General features: G+C 42.2%; 3 protein-coding genes across 3 annotated transcripts in view; 1 reads left to right on the top strand and 2 right to left on the bottom strand.

Moving 5' to 3' along the window:
- Positions 1 to 11,769, top strand: part of LOC123997657 — a 69,306-nt gene that overhangs the window by 14,564 nt on the left and 42,973 nt on the right. The gene's annotated exons all lie outside the window — the stretch shown is intronic.
- Positions 1,035 to 4,020, bottom strand: LOC123997660 (alpha-1,3-mannosyl-glycoprotein 2-beta-N-acetylglucosaminyltransferase-like). Its single transcript, XM_046302116.1, has 3 exons — positions 3,800 to 4,020; positions 2,534 to 3,459; positions 1,035 to 2,387 (listed from the first exon to the last, which is right to left on the bottom strand). Exons 2-3 carry the CDS (start codon positions 3,146 to 3,148, stop codon positions 1,689 to 1,691), a joined length of 1,314 nt encoding a protein of 437 aa, XP_046158072.1. The 5' UTR covers positions 3,149 to 3,459; positions 3,800 to 4,020; the 3' UTR covers positions 1,035 to 1,688.
- Positions 8,653 to 11,017, bottom strand: LOC123997661 (RING finger protein 225-like). The gene is made up of 2 exons (XM_046302117.1): positions 10,842 to 11,017; positions 8,653 to 10,242 (listed from the first exon to the last, which is right to left on the bottom strand). The coding sequence occupies exon 2, from the start codon at positions 10,134 to 10,136 to the stop codon at positions 9,198 to 9,200; it is 939 nt and encodes a 312-aa protein (XP_046158073.1). The 5' UTR covers positions 10,137 to 10,242; positions 10,842 to 11,017; the 3' UTR covers positions 8,653 to 9,197.

Genomic DNA, 11,769 nt, shown 5'->3' with positions numbered 1-11,769 from the left:
GCTTACATGCAGGTTCCTTCTCGACAATGCACAATAAGAAATAATACGACCATAAAGTAAATGGCTAAGTAGAATATAATTAACAAGTATAATACAGGAAGGCACAATTTATAGTAAAATATTTACGTGTTTTGGGGGAAGGGTGGGGCAATTGTTTAAATTGTTCAGTATTTAGTTGCCTTATGTGAGGTGGAGATCATTCATTTGAAAAATATATACACCGAGTATACGGAACACTTTCCTAATATTGAGTTTCACCCCTCCTTCCCACAGTTGTCAGGTTGGCTGGATGTCCTTTGGGTGGTGGACCATTCATGATACACACAGGAAACTGTTGAGCATGAAAAAGCCAGCAGCGTTGCAGTTCTTTACACAAACCGGTGTACCTGCCACCATACCCCGTTCAAAGGCACTTAACTTTTGTCTTGCCCATTCACAAGCTGAATGGGATTATAGCTTTCACCTGGTTTCAAATTAAATGTTATTGGTCACATGCACATATTTAGCAGATGTTATTGCGGTTGTACCGAAATGGTCAGTCTGTCATGGAAAAAGCAGGTGTCCTTAATGTGTGTATATACAGTATATTAATATGGCAAAGAAACCTAGGCCGAAACAAATGGCAAAGAAACCTAGGCCGAAACAAATGGCAAAGAAACCTAGGCAGAAACAAATGGCAAAGAAACCTAGGCAGAAACAAATGGCAAAGAAACCTAGGCAGAAACAAATGGCAAAGAAACCTAGGCCGAAACAAATGGCAAAGAAACCTAGGCCGAAACAAATGGCAAAGAAACCTAGGCCGAAACAAATGGCAAAGAAACCTAGGCCGAAACAAATGGCAAAGAAACCTAGGCCGAAACAAATGGCAAAGAAACCTAGGCCGAAACAAATGGCAAAGAAACCTAGGCAGAAACAAATGGCAAAGAAACCTAGGCAGAAACAAATGGCAAAGAAACCTAGGCAGAAACAAATGGCAAAGAAACCTAGGCCGAAACAAATGGCAAAGAAACCTAGGCAGAAACAAATGGCAAACATCAGAGGTGATTGGTAGAATTTAATTCCCAAAATTACATAACATACAGCATTTGATGTGTGTCTTGCATTTAAATAAATACATACTTCAGTAGCCATCTCTTTGGGAAAAACATTAAGCACTATAATAACCAGGTTAAAATAGTCAAAACATGACAAACAAAAAAAGTTCTCCAAAAGATTAACTAAATATTGTGAAGCAATTATACTTTAGGACAAATCACAAGTTGACCACCACCATTATTGAACACATCACAGATATTTTTCATCTGACATAAATTAGTAACAGATAGGCTCCCAGAAATTGCATACAAGATTGAGAATAATCAGAGTGGATGTTGCATTGAATTTCATGTGCATGATTAGAGTATATAAAAAAAGAAATCTCTGAAAATAATGACATATCTCTACCTACCCTACTATCCCAACCCCACATTGCAAAAAATATATTCATTTGAGTGTATGAAAAAACCTGAGAAGTATGGGGAGAACATCAAACATCAGAAATGGAAGACAAAGGATAGGCATCTGTCATAACGGTCTCACTATAGCTTAAAGCCAAAGGTCCACATCTGGCATTCATTGGTCTCACTTCTGTTGCCATAGTACTAGATGTAACGTAGAGTCCTTTCCTCTTCAGTCCATTGTGTTTGTTATCAACTCCAGGTTGGGTCATATTTGCTCCATCCCGGAGGGGGTGCCAGAAAGATTCTCCTTCCCCTTGACAGGAAACTGACTACTCCCCGATACCCTGTCCGTGGGACCCCTGACTTCAGGTCCTCCATCACGCCCAGGTTTTTGGCCAACACTTTGAAACCATCTTTACTTGAGTAGTGCAGACAAAATGGACCCGCTCCTTTTAACTGTCCCCGTTGGACCTCTTCATATTTGACCAAATGCGCACTGTAAACCTGCTTCTCAAAGATCTCCTTGTATTTCTCCTCCTTCAAGTAAGCCAGATCCAACTTGGTAAAAGGCACAAATTCACTATTCAGTTTAATGTAGCGTAGGTATTTGTCATAAAATTGGCCTAGGCTCACACCTTTCCGCCCAAAGGTTAAAGTTCGGGATATTTCGGGTCGAATACAGGCTCGATCTCTGCGCTGATCTGGCTGACGCATCCAGTCGTCCCAGAATGCACCAGGCCACTTGGGCTCCAGCTCTACCCAGAGTTCCTTGAGCATCATCCAACCCAGCCCAGGGAAGAAGTCTGTCCTGTACAGGAGGTCTGCTTTACCAGGGTCGACGTAGCCGTCTCGGCCATTGTCATTCCAGGCAGACACACACCACAGAGACAGGTCAGATTTCAGGATTGGGTGAAGGGATCTGAAGTACTCAAAGAAGTCTGGTGCCACCTAGTGAGAGAATGAAAAACAATGTTTTTTTTGTTCAACTGGCAACTAGAGGATGTAAACAATGATGAGCATAAAACAAGTGGATTTAACATTTCACTTTATCACATTCAGTACATATTTCATGTCAGAGTAGAGAAAGTTATTACCTCCAAATCATCTTCCACAATAACAACAGAGGAATGTGAAAGAGAGTTGAACACCTGGTTGAGAGCCCAGCGATAGTGCCTAGAGATTTTGTAGTAGCCCTGGAACTTCTTGTGTTCTGGTCTCACGGCAATATCTGACAGGTCTGGTTGTTTCAGGTGAGTTACCTGACTGCCATAAGAACCAATCACCTGTGCAGTCTCTGCATGCCCACAGTCCTGGCTGACTATAATTGGGTAGAGTTCAGCTGAGGGGCGGTACTCTAGGAGTTTGTCCAGGCAGCGTTTGACAGTAACCCTGTTACAGGCTATAACCAAGATGGGAATGACCACTTGAGGGGGGCCAATTCTGCTGGCACCATTCTCATTGGGTTGTTCCCATAGTGACCGATGACCCTGTATCTGAAGCAGGATTTTTCTCTGCATTTCAAGCTCTGCCTCAAAGGCTTCTGCCATGTGGATCACATCCCCAGCCAAATCAGCCCCCCGTCCTCCATCCATATCCCTCTCCTCTCGACCAGACAGGGATCGGCCCCACAGATAGAGGACCACGATGGCATTCCAGGCGACAAAGAGAAAAACACCACAGAGAATAGCAGAACCTCTCTTACGGAGCATGGCCCAAACAACTTAGGAGGGAAAGGAAGTTTGTAGGACTGGGTTTGTAAAAAACAAGTTGCACTAAAGGAATGCAGAACGCAAAAAGGACATGTGGAGCGGTAACTTAGTTGAAATAATATTATAGTAAAGTAATGAACACATAAGCAAGTAAATAGAATGAGGTAGAGCCAGAGTCAAAAAAAGACAAGGAAGATGTATAAGGTATGAGGGAAAAATTGAGGGAGAGCTGGATTCATCTTGGACAGGAGGTGGGTGAGCTGGTTAGGGGATGAAAGTGCTGTTCTTCAGTTCATACCTTCCATGTCAATCTGAAATGATGGATATAGATAAAGCACAGGGTTCAAGAGCTAGTCATTTAACAAAGTCACTTTCACTTACATTAATAGAGTATAAAACTATGAATTATAGGCCCACTGTAGATAGTTGGAGGGAAAGCCATATTAGGAAGGTGATAGTCTTAGGCTAATTGATTTTTTTTCACCTGTAGCTAGCTCTCGTCACGCACCCCCGGAATGCGAGACTTACTTTATTTTCTGAGTAATCCATCCATTGTTTAAAAACTATATTGGAACTAGGTAATCTTTCGACCGAATTGCTTTGGAAGCTAATGTTAGACAGAACATTTCGTTCCCAGAAATTAGCACTTACCTCCAGCTTCCTAACGTAGAACACATTCGGTCTCTGCAGCCATTTCTTCCTTCGTTTCACTAAACTCTTCGATGACAGTATGCAGGATCAATAAAGCAAGTGAAGGGGAAATAATGTATCGATGTCACACTTTGATTTTGTTTGTGTTTGTTATCAAATCAACTTCATTTCTTGCCATATGTTTTCACAAGACTGCAGACTTCCGGATAGCACATTTTTACCGGAAGCCCCGCCTTAACCGTCACCTTGAGAATGTATCCAACTGTACCAAATAGAACTGACCGAATACAGTATAATTCATAATCATCAAACTGTATCACACTGTGTACTAGTCTTAAGCCTATTTTAGATACATATATTTTGGAGCAAGGTTTTTTTTATCGTGTTCTTAATGTTAATTTATTTTCCCCAAAATATATATAGTCCAGATATTTTCATAATTCATGAGTGTCTTACATGGTAAAAAATAATCCTTTATTTTTACAGGAGTTTTTCGTGTTTACAAATGCAAAAATATTGCATTCACCACAAGGGCTGTAGGCCTTTATTGGTCATATGCCTACTTACCATTTCAGTAACTAATGGAAACAACATGCAATCGATTATCATACATTTCAGGATCATCTAAACGTGCATAGGCTATTACATTCTAGATAACAAAATATACCATTATTCTTGGTTATTCATCAAAAAGGCTAAATGTGGCTTCAGGCCAATAAAGATACATATAATGTTACTATACAATCACAGTTGACACCTGTCTAGAATCAAAAGAAGAAAGTTGTCAATGGACTTAGATCTCATTCTTGTAAGGCAACCTGGCATAGTTATGCAACAGGATAGGCTTATATAGTCTATCACACACCCATTTATTTGCACCTTTAGTCATGTGATAATAGATTCCTAACACCTTTGTGTCCGTGACAATACATGGAACATGTTGTATTTCATAAGGTGTGAAATTATACACTGAGTGTACAAAACATTAGGAAAACCTGGTCTTTCCATGACATAGACTGAGCAGGTGAATACAGGTCAAATCTAGGATCCCTTATTGATATCACTTGTTAAATCCACTTCAATCAGTGTAGATGAAGGGGAAGGATGTTTAAGCCTTGAGACAATTCAGACATGGATTGTGTATGTGTGCCATTCAGAGGGTGAATGGGCAAGACAAAATATTTAAGTGCCTTTGAACTGGGTATGGTAGTAGGTGCCAGGCACACCGGTTTGAGTGTGTTAAGAACTGCAATGCTGCTGGGTTTTTCACGCTCAACAGTTTCCCGTGTGTATCGTGTGTATCAAGAATGGTCCACCACCCAAAGGACAACCAGTCAACTGTGAGAATCATTGGAGTCAACATGGACCCGCATCCATGTGGAACACCTTTGACACCTTGTAGTCCGTGCCCCGACTAATTGAGGCTGTTCTGAGGGCAAAAGGGGTTGCAACTCAATATTAGGAAGTTGTTCCTAAGATTTTGTACACTCAGTGTACATACACTGCAACCTGAGGACCAATACAAGACTACAAACAATATAGAGTATCAGGATAAATCAAAAGAGGGTTAGATTGATTTGATGGAGTTCATAGCATAATTATTTCCTGAACAATATTGAAACAAATCTGTCAGATGTTTTGTTTATTTCTAATAATCATCAGAGCTAACAGAGATCGTTGGCTTTCATACAGCAAAGCGATTGTCAAAACAACTGAGTGACTTGTCAACTGATAAGAAAACATGTCATCGTCCTGCGTGTCTCAAAGTCAGGTGCTCACAGTTCATCGCCTTTCTGGAAGTCCCATATAAAGGGCTTTGAAAATATTAAAACAGCAGGTACACTACAGTGTGTTTTCATATTGGACATTCCGCCCTGGGGCCTGGGAGAATCGCCTATGCATATTTGTTGTGTGTGTGTGTGTGTGTGTCTGTATGGGTGTGCACTGCCCTCTGAGGTCCATTGTTCAGGAGATTGGTGTCAATCAAAGGCTGTTAAACAAATGGACTTCCACTTTGTCCATTCAATGACTCACCCTGCAAAACCGAACAAAAATAGGCTACATTGTGAAGCCCATTGTTTTGGACATATTTGTCATTCCATTGGGGTATGGTTTACATTGGGTATAGCACACCACTTTTCATTGGTTCAGGCACAGTAAGCTATGGCAGAGGCATAATTATGAAATCTCAATGTTCTTCACTCACCTGTTTAGCAATACTTTTGACAGAGGTGCTTTTTCCTCTGATCGTGGTCTGTCCTTCCATGGCAGCTTCACCTACATCACTTGGCCTGGACCTGCAGAACACACTTTCACCTGCATTATTTCAGACACATATATGGTGAAAAATATGCATCTGTTCTTCAGAGTAGACCAACCATTTAGGATAAAATGTATGCACACATGACTGTAAGTCGCTTTGGATAAAAGCGTCTGCTAAATGGCATATATTATTATTATTATTATAAAAGCAGGGATCATATTTTCCTCTATTTCCTTATTGTGCCAAGTTATGGTCACATTCAAAACGGCAGGGGAGGTTTCTAAAATTTTGTCCCAATTTTTTACGTCATTTTAAAATTCTTTCACATTTGGGTAATTTTTCATTTTGGGCATTTGGCATATTCAAGGAGCACGGGACCACTGGCGCACAAATTCTTGGCTCCGAAATCTTTGCTTGACAAGTATAATTTACCGACTCATAATCTCTCGTCTTGGTGTTCGACTCAGGGTTATATTCCAAAAACACTCAATTTCCAAACTCAAGTCGTTCTTGAAAAAATGACTTCCATATTGAGGGAGTTCGTTTTGGCCGCACGGAGTCGCATACCGCTCCGCAAGCCAATCCGAGATTGTATCCCGAGGTGGCAGGCCGCTTCTTGTTTGCTTGATTCCTGGCTAGGATCTTCCCACGACACCGTAGAACAGCGGACAAAGCAGAAGCAGAAGGGGTAGAAGCCATCGTTGCCGATATTCTAGTGGTGACTGTCCGCAATGTTAATTCTATTCAGTCACACATCTACCATTAACTTATGCAAGCACTGTAATTCAAGAGGAAAACATATCCATGTTTGATGACATAGTTATTCAACGCGACCACTCACAATGTTAGGCCAATATCCAATTTGCGTCAAGGGTCTTTCTGGACCGGGGTCTGGTTTACCCAAGCAGAAGCTCTGGCAAGCCCGGGGTCGTGAGTATACTTTGTCAACGAGGGTGGGTAAATGTCCATAGGCTACAAACTTTTTTGAGAGGAATGGCGAACGAGGTTTGGTCCCTGCACAAAGTTGAAATAGATTGCATAAAATGGGTTTAAATTGATTAGAATAGAATGGCCTATGGACAATTTATATAAAGTCACAATTTACAACACCTATAGCATTATGCCTGGCTTACATAATGTCAAAGATTTGAAAATACATGAATAAGGATTGTTGTGTTATCTTTCTGGGAAGATGTAAACACCGCGAATCTGAAATAGTTGGCCCTATTGTATGTCCCTCCTATAAACACACACACACACACACACACACACACACACACACACACACACACACACACACACACACACACACACACACACACACACACACACACACACACACACACACACACACACACACAGAGAGAGAGGGAGACATCAAATGCTATGTAATTACAATGTACCTGCCTTCAGTATGTGCATATAATTACTTGCTTTTGCATCACTGAATAGAACTATAAAGTGGGAACCTTATAATGAATATGTTTACCGTAATAATTACTTACCATGATGAATTTACCATAAGAACATAACATTAAATATAGGTTGGACTGGTGAACAGTGGTTGAAACACATGCTTGTAAAAAAGGCAAAGACATACTAGCATAGCCAGATTAGTGACACTGTTTCACTGATACATACACTGAGTATACCAAACATTAGGAACACCTTCCTGATATCCCCTTTTGCCCTCAAAACAGTCTAAATTCGTAAGGGCATGGACTCTACAAGGTGTTGAAAGTGTTCCACAGGGATGCTGGCCCATGTTGACATCAATGCTTCCCAAAGTTGTGTCAAGTTGGCTGGATGTCCATTGGGTGGTGGACCCTTCTTGATATACACAGGAAACTGTTGAGTGTGAAAAACCCAGCAGCATTGGAGTTCTTGACACAAACCGTGTGCCTGGCACCTACTACCATACCCTGTTCAAAGGCACTTACATCTTTCGTCTTGCCCATTCCCCCTCTGAATGGCACACATACACAATACATGTCTCAATTGTCTCAAGGCTTAAAAATCTTTTAACCGGTCTCCTCCACTTATCGAAACTGATTGAAGTGGATTTAACAAGTGACATCAATAAGGGATCATAGATTTCACCTGTATTCACCTGGTCAGTCTATGCCATGGAAGAGCAGGTGTTTTTAATGTTTTGTATACTCATAGCTTTCAGTAAAATGTTAAAACAGTACACACACACCCACACACGCACACACACTGAACCTGTCAGGAAATAGTATATTAAAGAAAAGAAAATGATTCTCTAATGGGACTAAAAGAGGAAGGTGGAACCAAGGTGCACATGTCATGGAACGTTACGCCAGACAAAGATCTTATCAGAAATCAAATCAGCACATTTGGTTTTACTGTAAGGCAACGGCATGTAACATGGCACTGGGCCTATTGGAAATGTAATCGTTCTTTTCAGGGTGGTAGGATACCTCTGCTATGGCAAGAGAGACCTATCCCATTGTTATTTTTTTATCTATTTTTTTTAACAAATATATTATTCTTATTTGAACTCCGTATGTATATTCATATTTTGTACGTAAACACACATTAGTTAGACATCAACGAATGTAAAACAAAATCATGAGCGGAACATTTTTACTTCGCGATGTAAAGAATAAGATAATGCTCTGTGTAATCAAATAATTCTCCATGACAGACTTCAGTGCAATTACATAATACACAACTTTTTAATGAATTACATTTCCCCAGACAACATCCATTGTCCACTCTCACTTCACTGCAATAGCTGTCCCGTTCACATTTGGGTAAATGTTCCTTGTTCATGATGTGTATACTGCAGGAAGGAAGACAAAATGGTGGATAAAAAATAACTCTTGATACACTTTTCCCATTAGTAGTGCATCAGTCCTTCATAAACAACATGGTCCTTGTTATGTATTGACCCCAGTTGAGTGTGCTCTAGTGCTTTCAGGGTCACCTTTCTTTTCAGTTCATTCACATTTTCCTCGTAACTGAGTATTAGTAAAGAAAATGAAACGGCAGATACTAGGGTCACTGACAATCTTTGTCCTCTCAAAACATCAGAGTGATTATCTCCTCTGGTCTTACTTCCATTCATCCCACCACCATCCCCTCTTCTCCTCAGGGTATTTGACCCCCTGGTTAACCGGCCTGTGGTTGGCTGGAATTCCCCTGCTGCGGTTTGATGCCGTTGTGGAGGACCTCATTGGGCATGACCATGAAGGCCAGGACGCCCATCAGCATCAGCGCCACGGCGATGGTGATGATGGACGCCATCACGGTGTAGTAGCACTGGTCCGAGCGGAACATCCTGCGCAGGCGACCTCTGACCCTGCTAGGGGGGCGACCCACATCCACGACAGTGGCGAGGCCCTGGTCCATGGTGCCCAGCTGGAGGTCGCTGGAGGCCTGTCGGTCCTGCTTCTTGAGAGTGGGCAGTGTGAGGCTGGACTTGGCCAGGCTAGTAGTACCAGGAGGGGGCTTCTTGAGGACCAGCTTGCCCTTGCTGCGCTTGAAGCGCACGGACAACGCCCTCTGCATCTCTGGAGGGAGTTTGCGGAAGATGTCCTGGTTGTTGCCCAACTGGGGCAGGTTGCGGCCATGGGGCAGCTTGGTGAGCTCTCGACACACAGGGCAGGAAAGAGACTTGAGCTCTAAGGAGTTCACGTTGATCCGGGCCAGGCACTCCAGACAGAAGGTGTGCCCGCAGGAGAGCAGCTTGGGGGTTTTAAAGACGTTGTTGTATTCGCAGAAGCAAACCACGCACTCAGTGTCCTCCATGTCATTTTCCTGGGGGTCAGACTCCTTCCGGTTGCTGTCATCTCCATCCCTGTCTTGCCTCCTGTTCTCCTCGCTTCTACCACGCTCTCTCCTCAAGCCTTTGTCTCTCTTTCGCTCCCTCCTTCTCCCAGATCCCCCTCCTCTCTCTGAGTCAGTGCTCATGGACCTACGCACCTTGGTGGATTTGTCCTTTTTCTCCTTCTTGATGCTGTCTTTGCTGTCAGGTTTGGGTTTGACGTTGGGCGGCTGTTTGGCCCCGCAGCCTCCATCGGCACCCTGTCTTTCCCTGTCGTCACTCATGGTGGACAGAGATATGCAGAGGTGCTGTGATAGACGTAGCTGTGATGGCTTCAGTCACGATGGAGAGTGACAGGAAGTTCTGGTTTTTCACGTCTCTCCAGAGGAGCTGTGAGGGAATGTGAGATAAGGCAATTGGTTTGTCACAGAGCTAATTTAGTTCAGGCAACATAAAGAGCATAGGGAGTGCATTTCTAGCAAGGACGCAACAAAAAGTACCTCTTGTCTAGCTCAAATAGGTAAAGACAGGGAAATATAGTTTAGTCTATGAATATACTGTAACTCATTACTTGCCATACAATCTATTGACTAGAATTCAATTTACACAAGCCATGTCGTTTGTGCATATGGATGAGCCATTGACAAACAAGACATAGCCAATGGTCTGTACGACTGTGTCAAATGTAAATGACATTTGAACTTACCACTTGACCAGGAACATGTTCAAACAGTCTTGGTGTTCTGAACAGTAGAGCTGAAAATGCTGAGCTACTGAAATGCTAAATTCACATACTTTAACACACTATCTAGTAGAGGAAGTCACTATGGGATTTTGTATCAGTTACTCAACAAAAGTTGCATTAGTTGTAACAGTCATCAACAACATTGCAAACTATTAGCAAATAGTGCTAAGAAAGAGTATGGGAGAGTATGGTACATTGAGTTCTCACAATGACAAGTTCATCATGATCATGAACACTTACTTACCTGTGGCGGTAGCATGTACCAGTCTGTCAGAGATGGTCCTTCATAGAGTACTTTTCCAGTGGAGAAAATCCCATTCAGTGAGTCCCTTGCATCTCCATTGAGACAATAACATGCCAAGTGGACCTTACTCCTCTAGTTTTCCCCCTCTTCTCTTAGCTGTCTCTCCTTTCCCTTCTCTCTCGATCTGTAAATCTGTGTACGGTATTACCTCTTTATATTCCTCCCTCATCCCTCCCTTTTCCATCTGCAACCTCTCACTCCCTCTCGTCTGACCAGTCGTACCAGTTTATTTGGCATTTAAACCACTGCCTCAAGTTTGTGTGCATCTCTGGAATGTGAGGGTAAAATCAATACTGTTATTGCATGATGTTTTTGTATCTCATTGTGTGTATTTGTACATAGTTTCTGGAACCTGTAGAACTGTAATGTGGGTAGTCTGGGTACCGCTGCCAGATAGTGTTTTCCATGTCTGTGTGTGTAAACATTTGAGGTTTTCACGACACGTCAATATTTGCATAAACTGTATTAACATGTCCTTAATGCTCATTTATCTCCAATGGCCACTACAGTTGTTTATCATCTTACTTTAAATCCCCCATTCCAAATGAACGTTTTGACATTCTACAGACCACAATGTGGAATGTGTTCGTTTCCTTGTCTGCTGTGGGGTCGGGGAAGTGTTCGGCGGCACGGAAAACTCCACTCGACTCTTGAAGCAGTGCACCTAACTGTCCACTGCACTGCAGCTCATGTCATGATGCGTACTTGTCATACCTAAAGTGTTTTTGTGGCATCAGACTAAAGCTTCACATGCAGGTTTACCATAATGACAAGACAAACAGGATCCACCCAAAAGCACTCAAGGCTATCTGCAATGGTTCAGCGACACCATTATGCGGTTTTATATGACAACATTGAGGTCCAATGA

The sequence above is a fragment of the Oncorhynchus gorbuscha genome, linkage group LG15 (genome assembly GCF_021184085.1).
Source record: "Oncorhynchus gorbuscha isolate QuinsamMale2020 ecotype Even-year linkage group LG15, OgorEven_v1.0, whole genome shotgun sequence".
NCBI classification, from domain to species: Eukaryota; Metazoa; Chordata; class Actinopteri; order Salmoniformes; family Salmonidae; genus Oncorhynchus; species Oncorhynchus gorbuscha.
Note: the sequence above shows the minus strand (reverse complement) of the source record. Positions and strands in the feature narration are given on the sequence as shown.

What these genes read in the sequence shown, in the direction of transcription:
- LOC123997660 (XM_046302116.1), bottom strand. Translation starts at nt 3,148, where the DNA reads ATGCTCCGTAAGAGAGGTTCTGCTATTCTCTGTGGTGTTTTTCTCTTT. An exon ending in TTGTGGAAGATGATTTGGAG is followed by an intron (nt 2,388 to 2,533) that starts GTAATAACTTTC and finishes TTCTCTCACTAG; the next exon opens with GTGGCACCAGACTTCTTTGA.
- LOC123997661 (XM_046302117.1), bottom strand. Translation starts at nt 10,136, where the DNA reads ATGAGTGACGACAGGGAAAGACAGGGTGCCGATGGAGGCTGCGGGGCC.